The following is an 18,368-nucleotide window of genomic DNA, read 5'->3' as shown; positions in this document are numbered from 1 at the left end:
ATCTCTGCTCTTAGAGCCACGGCGTGTAAGCCGGGCTCTGCAGTCCACAGGCTCAGATGAATAAATATTTTCAGAGCTTTCTCTTTGTTTTGCTTTTCTGTTTTAACTTTCTACATCACACTGTTTTCTTCACATTCTCTCTTTGTATCCAGACCAAAAGAACCTTTTAATCTGTTTGCATTTCAGCCTCTAGCAGCTGATTTTGCGCTACACTTAGCCTGAAAAGAAAACTCTACTTGCAGAATCGCAAGCCCCAAATATTCAAGAGCCACAACACAAGCCCCTAAAACTCATGAGCATTTATGTTTTGCTAATGTTCTATCTTCAAACTTGGCTTCACAACCAGAAGGGCTACACACATGATCTTTAAAATGAAACTTGTGACCTTCCTCAGTTGACATATGTCACGAACCAGGCTTTAAAGGAAAATGACCCACGTTTTGCAGATTCAACAGAAGAAAATGTTGTTCATTTGCAATTGTAACAACTGTCTATAGGTGACTGGATGTGACCAACCGACCCAAACCACAGGACAGCAAAGTCACTTAGATCACTTCCAAACACATTTCCATCTCCTTCCTTTCCCCAATTGCTCTTTTAGCTGTCTCATAATAACGGAGCAACATCACCCAAACCGTATGGTTCACCTTCCAGAATCAGAGTTTATCTGTCTCCACCGAAACAGGCTGAGAAGGGGTAGGACAGGAAACCACACCTCGCAGCCGAGCCACGCGCCGCTTGTTTGCGCAGCACAGCCCTCATCTCAGCTCATCTCAGCTCGGACGCAAACAAGATTGTGAAATATGAAAAAAAAAGCCTGTGATGCTCGGCATATTTCAAGAAGGGTGGAGTGCAGAATCCAGAGATACTAGATCAATTACAGCAAGAAAAGGGAGCATAACACAAATATTTTGAGTCTGTAGGACATGGCTCAGTTTATCTGATGGTCTATGTCCTAACATATTTATACAATTGATAAAATGGAAAAAGACTTCTAGTTTCCATATAAAGGATGGCATAATATTAAAACCTAAAAACAGCCCTGATACAATTATTTATCCAACTTGATACCTGTCTGATAAGAACAGTTTCACGCTGGTTTGACGCCTGCACAGAACACACAGCAACTGCTCTAGCTAAAAGTACATCCTGCCATTCTGACACAAAAAATTACAAGTTGGTGGTTTGCCTTTGGAAATAGGAAAGAGCCATCTTTATATACAATGTGGAGAACAATTTAGCTTTACATATGTGGAATTATCTAAGTTGTTGCAGCTGCACGTGCAGGTTAGAACTACATGTTCGGTGAGATTAAAAGGTGGAAAAAAAGCCTGTGTCTGCAACAAAATACCTATCTTTGCAGTTTAGTGCATTGGATAATTACTGTTACTAAACTTTCATATGTAATTCATATGATTATGTCTACAAACTGGTAAACCAAAACTTTAAATACTGACATCTAACTGTTGTGTACGTACTATTCAATCTATTTTCAGAACAGCAGTCAATGAGCATGTCTGAAATTGCTCAGGGCTCCTGCATCTCCTGACCTGAAAGCTGATCTTCAGTTCCCGCATGCTGGTATCGCTGACTTGACCAGGGTTCTGTGCAATGACCGTGTGCCGTTCAAACAAAATACCACCTCTGCTTTCTCCATGAATTGTCTGTGACTTCTCCATCCAGACTGACTCCACGGGCAGGAGCAGGTACCCAGAGAACGGGTGAGCTCAAGCACTGCAATGTGCGAACACAGCACCTCTGTATCCAAAACTGCCGCCGGCAGGCACGTACTCCTGTCCGCTCTGGGTACCAGCGATCCCACATGCCACCGCACGGACGCTTTGACCTTTACCCCCCTGGTCACTGAAACGAAACTATCACCTGCTTTAATTTTGTCACATAGACAAGACATATTTACAAGATGACATATAAAATGTAAACATTACTGCATACATCGCAGAGAGTTAAAAGAGAGCAAAGGCACACAATGGATTAATTGAATCTCGAAGCCTGGAAACTGAAAATCCTTACGGTTTCTGATCTCACCAGAGACTCAGAGCAGAATTATCTGCCTTTATCTCTTTGAAGTTTATCTTACTCCATCAGTAACTTTTAGTAAAGTTCCATTAGCTTCTGACAATTTTCCACTTTGTTTCTTATTTGATCAGTAGCTCTTTAATGGTGTTGGCAGCAGGATGTTTTCATCCATTCCCTGTAGTTCCCTCTGCTGCTTAAAAGCTTTGGCTGTGTAATGAGCCTTTATTAGTAAAGTTAGTAACATATCTGCATAACGGCAGTATTATCTGTTAATACTCCTGATTTACACAACACTTCCTCAAGGAGGATTCCGTATTTTCCAATACCATTCCTGCCTGACCAAATAGGACACAATACAGCAGGTGATCCTCGTCATTAAATCCCTAATGTCAGTTCATCAGCTGTGAGCTGGCAGAAAAGTTTGCCTTCTCTCAGCAGGATAAATCCTCATTTGGAGGCCTAATCTGGGAAAAGTAAGACTCTCAAAATCATGATATGCATACGAGTATCATATCTGTATTGTATTGCCGTTTAATAAAAAATCCACACTCTGCAAAAATAATAACTATATCCCTTGGAACTGATCATCTCCTCTTGTGAGGTCAACAAACCACAGAGAGAAGCTACTGGGTTTCATTCTTTCCACAGTTCTGACACATAATACAGTAACGTGACCATCCAACAGGAGTGCCAGAACTAGACAGAAGCAAAACTGACTAGGAACACCTTCTTGTGTTCTGTAACTTTAATGATACCTACTTGATTAATCCATGGAAGCAAAATAATGACCAGAATCTTTTACGTGAAGCAAATAAGGATTGAGTCCTTATGTCTGTAGCAGACCTGCTTTCCCTGCAGCTTAGCACACAAAAAAGATAATAATGAAACCTTTCCTTTAACGTGGTCACATGTTAGTCTTCTAAAAAGGACCAAAATACTCTTAATAAATCAAAGTTACTTTGATTTATTTGCAATTCCACAGTATTAAATACTTAAGACATTCTTTTACATTACCAGGGAACACAGGAAGCTGCTGCCAGCAAGCAACCTCAATGCTGTGAATACACTCATAGAATTTAGTTGTTTGCTTTTTAAAACATTGTTTATTGAGAATACTTAATGAGGACTAGAGCTTTAATAGCAAATATTTAACAAAGAGCACAAATTCCCTCACCTAACCTTTTTCTAAAGCACAACTACCCCCTCTACTTAGAGAAAATCCATTGTGACAACTGAGAGATATGAGATTTAGCCTTCCTTTATTTATCGAGCTATTAAAGTTTCTTAAGCAAAGGAACCTGTATCCCTCAGATCTCTCATCTCATGTCTGACAAGAACAAGCTTCCATAAGATCTGGGAGCTGCAGCTGTCCTGCACAGAACTGCAGCTTTTCCCCCACTACAGCCTGAACAGCTTCTGCAACACATGCAAGTAAAAGCAATTTCAGTACAGCTTGCACCATAAAAACCCCTAACATCACCCAGCTGCATCTGAGTGTTAACTGAGTGCATCACCCCAGACAGTGTAAGACTTGACTTTTATTTTGCACTGGGTAAGTGCTGCTTGCAGAGAACAGGAGATGGTAAGAAAGAAACCCCTGGGCAGGAGCCGCAGTTCCTATGTAGGAACATCAGAGCACTCAGAAAAACAAACCAATGGGAGTAAAGCCAACTTTATTTGTGTGGCCCAAGAAGGTTTGAGAATACAGGATCCCAGTGCTCCAGCATCACTTTCGCTAGTGTCACAAGGCAAAACTTTTGCCCTATGAGTGCCTGTAATTCCAGTGACTATACAGACGACAGCTTGCCTGTCACGTCAGCTGCCCCATGTGGGAGCCAGGGAAGAATTCTTTCCTTTGCGATATCTTGTTAGAAGGTACTAACTTACGGCCATCCAACAAACTTAGGCAGAAAATGTTTCTCACTCCAGATTTTATTTTTAAAAATGTCATACCACTACAACTCTTTCCACCTTCACACACTGCAGCAGATTCTCATTGCCCTTTCTTTGGTGCTAACATCATTCAACTATCTGAATGCAGTTGTATAGAGATCCAGCCCATAAGAACCAGGCCAATGATTGAAGAAACTCATTATTTAGGACAGCACATGAACATTCAACACATGCTTAAAGTTAAGCCTGTGTGTGAGTGCTGTTCTAAACCAAGGTCTAGAGATAGGAAATATCCTATTCCCTCAGTGCTTTATTCAAATATAATTACCGGAACACAAACTCCACAGGCGGGTAAAGCTGCACCATGAGAATCAACCCCCACAATACTACTACAGCCAAACTAGTAGCTCGTAACAAAATGACTGTGAAGGGCCTCGAGTGTCTGCAGTGCCATCTGAGAACACAGCCAAGTGCACTGTTGGTATCTGCTCCTGACATTACCTAAGGCACATTACTCACTACTGCTCTCAGGAAAACTGCCAAGTTAATGAATAAGTAAAATACTTGTTCTGTTTTTCAATATATGGAAATCCCATTAGTTAATGTTATGAATGCATTTTGCTGTAGGAACCGAAGCTAAAAATATATGCAGCTTGAATGTGCATTCCAGCCTGCAGTTGACAAAATCCCAAATTCAGTACTTAGGACAGAGGAGTTTCTGAGGTTTTGTGTTTTGTTTTATCTCCAGGGTGGGGCAATTCTGCAACTCGCAGCTTTTTTAAGACTCTCTTCACAGCGAGACACAAGCCCTGCTCTAAAGAAAGCTAACTGGCACTTCTGGTGGAAGCTTTCTGAAATTAAAGGCTCCGAGTTCAACTATTTGAGAGAGAAAAGGAGGATTTAAATAGACACTAGTTCATAAAGCAACCACATCCTTTCCATTTATCTTTTATGCTAGGCAGTTTGCACTTGGGTGCATCTGAAAAACACTGAAGACAAACTGATTTTAAAAACCAAACAAACAAAAACCTTGCCAGAAAGACAAGTCGAAAAGGGTCCAGGGTCTAAGCCCATTTAGATGAAATCAGGGTTTAGTACTTATCTAGCAAAACACCAGAAAGAATTTCTGCCCTGTCCAATCTTTTAGAAATCTCTGCAGAGACTTCCCTTGCTTTGATTCCTGATCTCTGTGTGATCAAATCGTTTATTCTTCTGCTTTTTTATGGCATTTCTGTTATCTAGTAACTTTTACTGCAGGCTCTTGCAGCAGTTCGCAGCGTGCGGTGGTATGCTGATGAATTCCACATCCACAGCCTACATCGGAAAGGGGAAACATCCAGATGGAGTTTTACTTCTCAACTAGTCCGTGGATAATTTCAGAGGCCGGTATAATTGTCTCCACATGCACAGACGCACCCGCCTCAACCCCAGAGTATTGTTTAACATGAAGGCAAAACATATAACTTATTTATTTATAAACAACAGGCAGCAAGGGTAGAGTTTCCAAGTGCGTGTAACAGTAATTTCTAAACAGCAGTAACACAGGGGATGAGGCATTCTGAGAGGAAGACCGAATCCCGGACCTGTGCCCGCACCCCCAGCCAGGGCAGCCGCGCCGGGACGCACCGCGGCCGGGGCGCTGCACACCGGCCCCGCCGCCCCGCCGGCCGCTCCCCCGCAGGACACACGCGGCCGCTCCGCTCCGCTCTGCCCACAGCGGCCCCTCGCACAGCCCCCTCGGCCCCCCGAGCAGGACGAACGCCCCTCAGCGGAGCGGGCCTGGCCCGGGCGCTCCCCGCAAGTTGCGCCAAGCGCCGCCGGGACCCGCTCGCAGCCCCCGGCCCGCCCGGGAGGAGCCGCTGCGCTGCGCTCCGGGCCGCCCGCCCGGCGCCGCCGCTGCCCCGAGGGGCTTCCCCCGCCCGCGCCGCCGCTCACCGACTGCAGGAAGTGCAGGGTCCCCACGTAGTCCCGCTCGGTGCTGAGGATCTCGTTGAGGACGCAGAGGCGGAGGCGCAGCTGGCGGTCGGTGTCCTTGGGGCAGCCGGCGGGCTCCGCGGCGCTGGGGGCGCCGGGTGGCGGCGGCGGCGCCTCCATGGTGGCGGCCGGGGGATGAGGCGTTCCGCTTCCCGCCGCGCTCCTCGGCCGCCTCAGGAGCCCCCCATGGCCGCGCGGTGCCGGCGCGGCTGGGCAGCGGCCCCTCCTGCCGCCCTCGGCGCTGCCTCCCCCGCGGCCGGAGGAGCTACAGGGGCCGGTCGCTGAGGGGGGTCCAGCGGCGGGACATGCCGGGGTAGCGGCGCGGCGAGCGGCGATGCAGCGCTGAATGGAGAGAGGAGGGGAGCCCCGGCGGCGGCGAGGGCGGGCGGCGAGAGGCGGGCGGGACGGACGCGGAGGGCGGAACGGGGAGGGGCCGGCGGGGGAGCCCGGCCCCTGGGGCCCGGCCGGGCCAGAGCGCGCGGGGCGGGAACGCGGCCTCACAACCGCACACACACCAACACACACCTCACACAGCGACACACACCCACACACACACCACACACACAGACACCCCCTCACACCTACACACACCATCACACACCGAGCTACAGACACCCCCTCACACACACACCCATTGCATGATAAGAAAGCTGCCAGGCCTTCTTCAAAACACAAGCACCTACTAATTTATTTTGGATGAAGAGTTTCAAGAGGAACTTTAAAAAATGTTAAAAATGTGAACTTTCAAGTGACACTTATCACATCTATTATCTTAAACAGTAACACAAACAATGTAATAAATCCATGTAATAAATACTTCCTTGGGTATTTTAACTTAACAGTGACTTTTTTCTGTCTAAACTGATCTCCATTCCACCTGGTTTCCATTCAGGAGAAAATCATGGCAGTCCGACATACACAATTGTCGTGAAGTCTGATTCAGGCTTCACGTTTATCATATTACACGAAATGAAAACCAGCTCTTCAGTTGAGGTGCAGTTGCAGCAGGCCCCAGGTCCGCGCTGTGCAGAGCACACCCACCATGCTTACAGTCCTCGGCGTGGAAACCGTCTTTCTCAAGTAACAACGCTATACTAGCTTGCCACATCTGCTTCTGGTGCAGCCCTGGGTCAAGGCGCACAACTCGCACCACCTTCACGAGTGTGCCTCTCGGGGTACGTTGTCATACCAGCTTCTGCAGCCTCATCCGTGGAAAATGTTTCCTTCACAAAGTCGTTCTGAAACACGATGGCTCAAAACGTCTGAGGGAAAGCGCTGAGGGGAAGGGAAGTGCAAGGGATAATGGAGGATTTTATGCAGACCTTGGCCGTACTGCGCGTGCTAATGGCGGAGCTGAGCAGCGCTGCGGGGATGAAGGCCCTGGGCCAGGCCTGAGACGACGACTGGCGAGCAAAGTCTTCAGAAGGTCAGGTTAGACTCTGAATTCAGTTTTTCTTTCAAGTTGTTTACGTTTAACCTTGTGTTGTCTTCTGAAAGTCACTACAGTACCTTCATTTATTTAGCCAGTATGTCTCCAGCTGATGTCTTTTTAAAATCATCAAGTGCTTTTTCTGTTTGGGGCAAGTGGCAAGACTTCTGAAAGACGCTAACGATTTGAATAACAATACGCTGGCAGGAAAAATCAGCATCCCCAAAGCTACGCCCCCACCCTGTGGCTGAATGAGAAAGGTGTTAGGTTGGGAGCTGTTAATTTGTTAAGTGTCTCCCGTCCTTGCCGCACAAGTCTGGCGGTTATTCCGCGGGTTGCTGAGCGGTGCGGTGCTGCTGAGCGGTGCGGTGCTGGGTGAGCGGTGCGGTGCTGCTGAGCGGTGCGGTGCCGCTGAGCGGCGCGGTGCTGGGTGAGCGGTGCGGTGCTGCTGAGCGGTGCGGTGCCGCTGAGCGGCGCGGTGCTGCTGAGCGGTGCGGTGCTGCTGAGCGGTGCGGTGCTGGGTGAGCTGTGCGGTGCTGCTGAGCGGTGCGGTGCCGCTGAGCGGCGCGGTGCCGCTGAGCGGTGCGGTGCTGGGTGAGCGGTGCGGTGCTGCTGAGCGGTGCGGTGCTGGGTGAGCGGTGCGGTGCTGGGTGAGCGGCGCGGTGCTGCTGAGCGGTGCGGTGCTGCTGAGCGGTGCGGTGCTGGGTGAGCGGTGCGGTGCTGCTGAGCGGTGCGGTGCTAGGTGAGCGGTGCGGTGCTGCTGAGCGGTGCGGTGCTGCTGAGCGGTGCGGTGCTGGGTGAGCGGTGCGGTGCTGCTGAGCAGCGCGGTGCCGCCGCTGCTGTGCTTCGTGTTGACACCGGGTGTGAGCTGCGCTACTTCGAAACACTTTTCTAGCTTTATTGTTAGTATTAGAAACCTTACTATGTAAAGCTTTTTAAAAAGGTGCTACTTGTGACTGGAAAGATTAAAATGTTAAGAAAAAAGTATACATTAAAAATAAAGGAAGATTTTCCACTCTTTTTAGAAAGGTTTTCTTTTAGCTGTAGGAAAATTCATTTTGGTAAAGTCCAAATTATCTCAAACATACACATAATCCTTACTTTAGAATGCATCTTTTATGAGTTGCTAGCACGGCTTTTCATTTTAAAGACGAACATCCATAATTAGCTAGCAAGCTCTTTTATTTTTAAAGGAATATTGTGTGTTAACTGAATGAAGCTTCAACTGAATATATGTTCCTTTTAGCTTTTTTCCTTTTTGCTTGTTTTTATTTTTTTTATATTTTTAGAAGGAAGCAGTTTACAAATACTGTTCAGTTTTGAAGAGATTTTTTACTGCCCATATTTTTTCAAGTGAGCACTTCAAAAGCAAACAAAAAGAGCTGCTACTTTGTAAAACAGTCAGGGAGTCAATTATCGGGAGGCTGACATATCAATTAGCATGAAATTCACAGTCTTTCATGAAGATGTAATTAATTTACGTGTGCTTGTAAGTGGTTTGGAGCTGTTCTGTTTGAACATGGTCTACCACAGTAGCACCAAGTTGATAGGTTCTCTGCGTGGTCCACAGTACCAAAGAAAACAAACATCAGGGAGGGAACGGGGCAAATCGTACACGGGGTTTGGCTGCATCCTGGCTGCATTCACTCTGGTAGGAGAAAACACCTTTCACACTCAGCCCGATGAAGGAAAGTTGTGAGGGATGTGATTGGGACCCCATTTGCTGTAGAATAAGATTTAGAAATCTGGAGTGATTTGTTAGTTTATACTGGCAGAGCCTTCATCCTCAGCAAGGAAGGTCTGGTGGAGCACCCACCCGCCTCTTCCCCACTATTTTTTATTCTCCCTCAGCCATTGTTACTCCTTTCTGAAAGGAAAGTTCATCAGGCTTTCCAAACGCATACTGCTCTGAAGTTTGCTGAAGTTAACACATGCTTTTTCTGCAAACTTTAGGAAATTTTGAATAAAAAAATTGCCATTCATGCTTAGTTTCAAAGTGACTTGATGACAAAAGCAGATGTTCGAGTGCATTACACGTTCTGCATGACCCTTTGTCTGTGCACACATTGTACATATGATTTATATGAACTCATCCCATTTATTTCTTTATTTATTGTGGTACTAAATACACTCCAGCCTCACATGCTTTATTAAACTGTTTATACAGCTTTTCAGTGGAATTCAGTATGCTGCAGTTTCACAGGTTATTGAACCTCTCTGTGGTGAAAAGCATGTGGACAACAGGGTGTTTGGTACAGTGAGCATCTAAGAGACAAGGGGCCTGAACATTACTTTCCTATGTTGATCTCCACCGTCTCTTTGTGTTTCTGTTCTTATTATTGTGTTAAAAGAGCCACTGAATCACAGGTTCCTGTATGTTAGTGTACAAGGTTGCTTGTATAATTGTTTTCATCATTTACTCGGTTGAACCTTAACTTCAGTATTTCAAGAGAGTGTAATCACGGTTTGTGCTTTACTCACCGTTGAAGATTTTGCAGGATGTTTCCCCTCAGAGGTCTCCACATCAAATTAAAATGCCGTAGCCTCTTAGACTCTCCTCGCATTGAAGCCATTTTACATGGCTGACCATCTTTATTGCTCTTTTCTGTATCTATAGCAGTTCTACTATATTCTTTCAGAGATGGTAGTAATGGATTTCTGCAATACATTAAAGATATGTGTGTCAAGGATTTGTTCAATGGTACTGTGATGTTCTGTGTGCTGTTTCTATACAGGTTCTAAAGTGCTGCTTGCTTTTATGGCTGCTGCTGAGCAGAAAACAAACCCTTACTCCAGGAACTGTTTATTGAATTGCAGCAGCTAATTTAAAACCTGTCATTGTATCTGTAGAGATACAGAGTAATTCAAGAAACTTCAGTCAAAATAATGTAGCTAATAGAGATTTCCATCCGTGTAATTGAAATCAGAGTCTGGCCTGTATGTAGTGGACACGAATCACCTTTCACCTACCCCTATATAAATCATTGTGGCTTACTGATCTCACTAAAACCACTGCTGATTTATTCGAGCTAGCAATTAATCCCTTTGATTTCTACAAATGATTTATCTTCAAGCAAGATATATAGAGTTTATAGATATATACAGTTTGTGGTGAGCTTTGCAGAAATAATTTCTCAGGTCTATACTCTCCAGGAACCTAAACTGCCAGTGGAGCTTTTGCATTTCCTTTTCTAATATCAGCACAAATATAAAATAAAATAGAAATGCTCAGGTAACTTGACTGCAAAGTGACTTGGAACAAATATAGAGAGGCTTACAGTGTGCATGGAGAACAAAGAAGCAGAATTGCTGGGCAGGGTTGGGTGGAATTCCCTTTGATTAGAGGATAGTATTGTACACACATTCGGTTAAACTCTGAAAGCACTCAATTAGACTCACGGTGTGTGGCAGAAGGACGTGGGTGTTATTATGTCCATTTGAAAGTGTGGACACTGAGACGCAGACAGCTGAAGAGGCTGCTCGAGAACGCTGTGTCAATATGTGCAACACCGGAGCTCAGGAATTCCCGGTTCCCGGCTTTGGCTCACAGAGCCGGGTCGGAGGGGCCCCCGCGTGCCGCACAGCTGCTTTCGGCACAGTGTTCGGGCCGTCTGGGGGCCCGTGGGCAGCGCCGCCCAAGCCTGCGCCTCTCCCGGCCTCCCCGTGCACCTACTGATTTGGTAACTCATACTTGAGAAAACCCAAGGGTAGCACAACTTCATGACAAAAAGGATGCAGGATTTGAAAAGTAAGAAGGAAATACTATAAACTCTATCATGGGACCCGCACACAACGTTTTGTAGAATGTTATATCACAATTTCACTTAGCAGAGGGACAGCACAATGAGAATGGACAGTTGTTTCCCTCATAAGGTCAGGTGAGATGGACAAAACTCTTTGAACATATTTCTGGTGTTGAACTCATAAATTAATTGGAAATGCAGCCTATTTCCTTTTGATAGGCTTCAGTGAGCTTTGTGTCGAATCCTAAATGCCTATAATTGAGGAAGAATCATGTCTTATTTCATACATTCTGCAATCAAGTCAAGACATCCAATTTTTGAAGACACCCTGGGAGGGGGGTGTATTGGTTATTACTCCTCCGATACCTCTTTTCTTTTCACTGCCTGATTCACCTCTTTTATCATATTTCCCCTCTTTTGCTCTTCCTCAGTCTTACCCACCTACTTAAAACTAATCATGTACTAAAAAGTGCATAATTAGATTTTCATGATGCTCTTTCCTGACATAATTTTTGATTGTGTAATTAAGGGTTCTCATTGGGCTCTTGAATAGAGAGAAGATTTTTGGTTTAATTAATCAAAAGGTCTTGCTCAATCCAGGATATTTTTAAGCAGTTTTGGGTTTAAGTAATGTGAAAGAAGCATTTCTATTATTCCTGACATATAATGTTACATGATGGGCTCTTTACCCCTAAAATCAACAATAGAGAAACATTGTCTTGACAGCAGGCGTAGGTACTTTTATCTAAAGAACCAGAACTAGAGGTGGGGAAAAGAAGATGCATCAAACTTCAATATGCTTGGAGATTTTTCTAAATTTTGGTCATTATTTTTTCATTTCGCAAATGGGAAGTCTGTCAGATTTTGATGAAACAGTCCATTAAACTAGGGCTGTTCCAAGTGTTTTTTTTTCCCATGTGAGACCATTTACAAGTTTGCAATTCCTTACATTTTTTTGCTGACAAATCAACATTCTTATGAAATGTATTGTTTTGGAGCAGTGCTAAGAGAGGCTGCCCGAGGTTTGCAGATGGTATTGCAAGTGAGTATTTGGCCCAAGTTAACACAGCCAAGCAAAATTCCCTTTTTGTATTTTTTTCTCTATAAGTACATGAAGAAAAAATAACACAAATGATGGTGCTTGTTTCTGTTTATAAATTGCTTCTTCCTAACAGTGTGTCTATTATTCTTAACCATCAGTATATCTTACGGGAAAAGCCATGTCAGCACAACCAATGTGTACAAAAACAGTCATGAAGAGGTGGACACTAGAATGATGGAGCCACTTCTAAACTTGTGTGGGTTTATAACTAGAGCTGGAAAAAGATTCTCCCTCATGGAACAGAGATTTGAAGATGAAAGGAAAAACTGTTTTATGAGATACATGCTAACCAGCAGGCATCCATCCATCCACCCATCCATCCATCCATCCATCCATCCACCCATCCACCCATCCATGCAGCAACATTAAGTGTAGCTATAAAACTGCCATTAAACTGACAGTATCACTCGTGAAATCACGGAACACTTTCATTTGAATTACCGTGTAAGTGCTGTACGAGTCATAACAGGAAACCAGTGATAGCAGATTAAAGTGCGGAGGAGGCCTATGTGCTTTGCCACAGAAGATGGAACTTGGTGTAAGCACCAATGGCCCAGAACACAACATGGAGAAGGTCTTGGACTGAAGATGGAAGGAAATGGGGCAGATCTGGTTTTCTTGCAGTTTTTCTAGCAATCAAATTGCATTAATGACAGCAAATGTGTCACCCATGGCCCCGTTGCTTTCAGAAGCTCGGTACTTTTGAGAAATCCTCATTTTGCCCAACGCTTTCTAGTCTAAGTCCGTAGGTAAAAAGTGTGAAGTTTTGTTCAGAATGCTTGACTGAAGTGAAAAAATACTATTTCATTGGCAAAACTGAAGAAAAGTACCAACAGGTAGACTCAATGCTGTCCTGGAATCGTCATGGATTGTTATGGGCATGTTAATCTGAACTGAATGTAGCTAACATACCACAGAATGCTTTGTTCAAACAGAAAGTACTTACTGAAATCTAAGGTGTTTGTCTTCAGCGGGCATGGTCTTTGGATTTTATAGCTCATAGGTGCACCCTGGCGCTAAGTGACTATAAAATACGAAACACTAAGCAGAATTTTCTTTCCCTTTCCGAGGATGTTGACTCAAAGTAGGTTTTGCAGCTGGTTTTACAACTTTACACCTATTGCCGATCTCCGTGATGATTTATTACATAAATAGTCCCAAGCCCTGAAACAGACCTCGGCAGTTCGGACTTTTCTGGAAGCCCTTGCGGGCTGCAGACCGCAGCGCGAGCTCTGCCCGGGCCGGGGGGAAGGCAGAGCGCCGCTTACGTTGGATTTCCCGCAGGCGCGGGCAGAGGAGCCACCTCTGTGCCGGCTGCGGACAAAGGCGGCTCTGGAACGGCCGCGGCTCTGGGCACGGCTGCGGCTCTGGAACGGCCACGGCTCTGGAACGGCCGCGGCTCTGGAACGGCTGCTGCTGGGGCTGTGTTTTCACTGCTGCAGCACAAAAGCCCCTGCAGAGCCCCGTCTTTGCTGTGCTCCTCTTAGAGGGGCAGAAGTCTGTGGGTCCTTTGGGAAGTTTAGACCATGGCTGGGTTTCTGATCGGTGTGCACCAGGTCACAGCCACAGACAAAGCGTGTGCAAGGCGCTAATTCAGACAGGCCAGCTGAAGCCATTGGCGATGCCCGTGTGCATGAGGGCGGGGGGTGGCTTCGGTAAATCTCAGTCTCCCTATTGAAATTTGAATGAACTCCGATATGGAAATTATTTTGCCACTCTGCTGACTGAACAAACTACGGAACCATTTCAGTTTCAGACTGAGCATGTTTACCAACACCCCCAGACCAGGACAGCTCGCAGCTTCTTTCTTCTGTGTCAGTACAACATCCTGTAACTACATTTTTGTATAAGAAGTTTCCTTACAACGGTAGCTGGGATTTAAGTAATGCAGTAAAGAGATACAGGGGGAAACGAGCACTAAAATACTGGTTTTAAAAAGAAGGCTCGAAGAGCCAACACAATGACAAGACAGAGACACTCAGAAATTGTGGAAAAATTGTCAGTGACAACAGCACAGAAAAATCTGTTTTGGCTTTACAAGCTGAACCCGTCCGGAGGGAAGAGAGAAGGATCAGTCCCGTACCCTCCGCTTCTGCAGACACACGCTTCAGCTTTGTCAACATATTTCTTTTGTTCCAGTAATATTTAATCTCGTGAAGTGTTTGGGCAACACTGAAAGGATAAAGACAATGAAGCTTAAATAAAGTAAGGGTGACTGCAGATCTCACTGGTCCTGTTGGGCTACACACGTTAATTCTGGCCCAGTAGGCAGGAGATGTAGGAGGGAAAACCAGAACAAAGCTCCTTTTGTCCAAATGAAGATTCCTCTCAAGAATACCTAAGTGCAAATAGAGAATAAATGAATAGAGTAATGAGCAGAGAGGAAGCCTTTCCCGCTGAGAGGGGAGGAAACAAGCCTTAAATCCGAACCGAGGAGCCAAGGAACTGTCTTGAGCTGGCTTTGTGAAACACACCAAGAGTTCTGCACATGCATGAATAAAATCTGTACTGTATGGTGAAAGCCAGGGACATTTCTGGTGACTCTCTGAGTGCCTTACCAGAAATGATGAGATATAAAGGTCAGATGAAAGGTCAGAGAGAAGGTCATTTACCAATTTAATTCCTGGTGCTGCTCATATCAAACTGTCCGTGTGACTGAATCGTCCCGCTAGTGAGAAAGCGGGGCTGACGCACAGGCCTGTGGCAGACGTGGAGAGCGATGGGTGGAACCCTAGAAATCTGCAATTATTGTTCAATTTCGGTTTAAGAAATTCTAACAAGATTTTGTTATATTGTAAACCAGGATCTTTGGAAGCTTAGCATTATATTTCCTTCATTTCTACTCAAGGCAAGGTTTCTGTCAACAAAATCGGAATAGTTACACTATTACCTATTTGAAAAGCAAAGTACAGTGCAAAACAGGCTTTTCTGTGTGCAAGATAGAACGTGCAATAAGTCAGAAAGATATAACGTGCAATAAGTCAGAAAGATATAACGTGCAATAAGTCAGAAAGGTATAATGTGCAATCAGTCAGTTCTGCGGCGCTCCCATACACGCAGGTCTAACCAGCGCTTGCTTATGCGGCGAACAGTCTCATTATCACCTCTCGGGAGACTCGGGAAGCGAGTGGCGATCCGCCCGGCTCTCCCGCCTCCCGGGCGCTGCGGCTGCGGGAGCTGCTCAGTTTCACCGTGTCTTCCCCCTCCGTTGGGCTTCTCACCCCGCGCTCCATCCACAGCACTGCTTCGCAAAAGGGTTTTCCCATCTGCTCTCGCACTCCAGCTGCAATTTTTAAAAAGACAAGTTGTTTCAAATGTTTATATATATTTAGGTAATTGTGGGCTTTTCTGGCCTAGGTATGGTTCTAAAGACTATAAAGGGAAAATTTTGAAGCATGAGTATGTGAAGCTTCTTGAAATGGCGGTTTTCGGGGTTGCTGCCCCGCAGAAGTGCACCGCGGTGTCAGGCAGCGCCAGCAGGGGCGCGCGGTGAAACAGGCCGCCAGGGTCATCTCACTGGGGTACGCGAACACCAAGAGTTAAACTCTGATCTTCACGTTCTGTCACATCTCTGATTGTCTAAACACTGTTATGCGTCTAATGGTACACATTATGTGTTCCGATGACAATGAACAGAGGCTGCAGCTCAGGGTTGAAGGGTCTTCAGCTGTGTCTGTACGGCACATCTGAGGATGTGGTTTACAGCACCCAGTGCTGTGGGTCTGGTGTTCTGCCCAAGAGACACCAGAGCGCTGCTGATCTCAGTAGCAGCTCCTGCTGCCAGGACTAACAAAATAAATGTATTCTCTAATTTGTTTTTGATTGAAATATGGGCTTCTAACAAAACCATTGTGTGGGAGAGTGTCTGCTTGCTTTGGACGTGTTGCTGATCCTTTGAAACGTGAAATATATGAAAACTGCAGAGTTTGGATTTAGCCAAAGCATTTCAGATTTTTTTATAAGAAAGTCCAGGTTGTCCTGTGAGAGAGGCAGCTGAACACCTGACCTGTCCTGCCGGCTTTATACTGAAAGAAGAATTCCATTCTTATTGCCTTAGAATTGCCCAAGTCTCACATATTCCCTATATGGCTCTTATCCTTTGTGAATCACTTCAAGATAAAATAGTAAGGTGAAAGGCAAATATCAGCACTGTGCAGAAATCCCGATGTGACTTTCGGTGGCCGGTCTGCGGGGCAGAGGGGGTCCTCGCGGTACTGGGGTGCTCCGTGGGGCCGACGGCAGACACAGCTGCTGTAACTCGCCGGGCACAGCACAGTGCAAACGCAGCTACATTGCCTCTCCTGGCGAGTGATTTTCTCCATATCATGGCATTGCCTGGTGCTGTTTAGATACGCTGTCAGTGTCCTGTTCCCCAGTTAGAGCTTCCCTGGGCAGGAGCACAAGCTCAGTGTGAAGCTGCTGCCAGCCGGGCTGGTTGGAAAGATACAGGAGTCTGAGGTCCGGACCTGAAGAAACCAGTGGGAGTGAGAGGGAGAGAGTTGTACATGGACCTCATGAGGAAATGTCTTGCTGACACCACCCGTACACTTGTATAAATGCCTGCTTAATAATTTGTTTCAGTGATCCTTCAGTTACCTCAATTACACTGTTAGCAACAGGACAACCCTTTGCCATCTGGATTTATTGATTTTAGGGCGTGCAGTGTTGGACTGGAAAAAATTTAGAGAGCTGAGACAGTGAATCAAATGTGGAGTCCCCTGGGAAATCCACTAATAAGTACATTACTGGGCAGCAGAGAAAACAGCTAGAAGCCAAGCAGAATAAATAGAATCAGTCCCTATGGAAATGATTAAAAATGGGCAGCCGGAGGGAAAAGAACATCTATTATACAAGGAATTTCTGCTAATGCTGGGCTGGGAACCGAGCTACTGTGCAGACCAGTTTTCCCGAGAATATTCCTTCTATTTCGCACGTGTTTTGGGGTGAGGTTTCCTTCCTCGCGCCAGGCGCCGCGCCGTGGGGGGGAAAGCGCCGCGGTCAGCCCGGCGGGCGGCGAGGAGCACCTGGCGCGGGCAGCGGCCCGGGAGGCTGCGGGCCAAGGAAGCGGCTTATACAGACTGAACCGCGTGCACCTGTTAGGCACTGCATGCGCCTGATTTACGGCTTGCACTACAGACGTGTTGGCCGCAACCTGCTCTTTACATCACTTCAACAGCAATTATTGTAATTGGCACTGAATTCGCTTGCAAACATACATGCAGCTACATGCATCCTCTCCCTGTTTGTCTGCCTTCTGTTGGAAAGGCTTTCATTCCTCGTGCCTCCAACCATGAGCACACACCATGCAATTAAACTGTGTGCAGCGCTGTGTTATATTCAGTACTAATGTTGAGTCAGTCTATGTTGCTTTTGAGTTAGCCAAATAACTCGTTCTCCCCTCAAAATATCAGGTAATGTGATTTAAAATACTTTCAGGAAAACAATTAAAAAACCTTGAAAGCTCTTCTGAGAACGATACCAAACCCGTTACTTTGTCACTGAAATGAATTGCAAAATCTCATTTCAAGGTGATGAGAGCGCTGCTCGCTGAGCGTGCCCGATTTCACGCTAGAGCTGTGTGTCTGTGGAGACCAGGACCTTGTGTGGCTGGAGGACATGGGGACACTGCGGCACGCCCTGGAGAGCTCGGGCGCGTTGGGTGCTGGGTGCGGGACCCCAGCGAGGCGCTGGCCAGCGGGAAGGAAACTCAAACGCTTTTCCTTTCTAACGCTACACTGAATAGGTAGGGACTCACCACGAGAGTAAAGGGGCTCCACTAGTACCACGTCAAGCTACCAACCAAAAGCACCTCGAAACCTCTAAAGGGCAGAGTTCTTAGTCCCTTCCGCCATTACCAGGTTGACGCTGTTCTTTCTTTGACAGGCCAACCTCATGGCCCCATCTTGACATTGTTGCTGTTCCTCCAGACAGCTGTAAAACAGGCACACTGCACTCGTGCACATACGTGTGTCTCTGCCATATTCACCCCGCTGTTCCTAGCAGTTTGATTACCTGCTTGGTAGCTACTGAGTTTGAAGGCTGCATATTATTTGTTCCCTTTTTTTGGATGATAAATGGTTATTTGCAAAGAAGATTGATGTGTTGTCCAGCTTGTTCTGGAGTTCCGTAGAGTTTAACTGTGGGAATCACAACATTGTCCTATCTGTCCTGGTCATTTAGACAATAAATG

The 18,368-nt window shown here is 46.0% G+C and overlaps 1 protein-coding gene across 1 annotated transcript in view; it reads right to left on the bottom strand.

The window, feature by feature from the left end:
- PREX1 (phosphatidylinositol-3,4,5-trisphosphate dependent Rac exchange factor 1) overlaps window positions 1-6,024 on the bottom strand; it is a gene marked incomplete at both ends in the record, with an annotated part of 113,193 nt that extends 107,169 nt beyond the window's left edge. The window contains one exon of the mRNA XM_080354510.1: window positions 5,866-6,024. Coding sequence (XP_080210636.1) covers window positions 5,866-6,024 — 159 coding nt within the window. The remainder of the gene's footprint in view (window positions 1-5,865) is intronic.
- Window positions 6,025-18,368: the final 12,344 nt, after the last annotated feature.

The sequence above is a fragment of the Nesoenas mayeri genome (genome assembly GCF_963082525.1).
Source record: "Nesoenas mayeri genome assembly, chromosome: 16".
NCBI lineage: Eukaryota > Metazoa > Chordata > Aves > Columbiformes > Columbidae > Nesoenas > Nesoenas mayeri.
The sequence above is the reverse complement of the archived record's forward strand: the minus strand, read 5'-3'. Positions and strand labels throughout refer to the sequence as shown.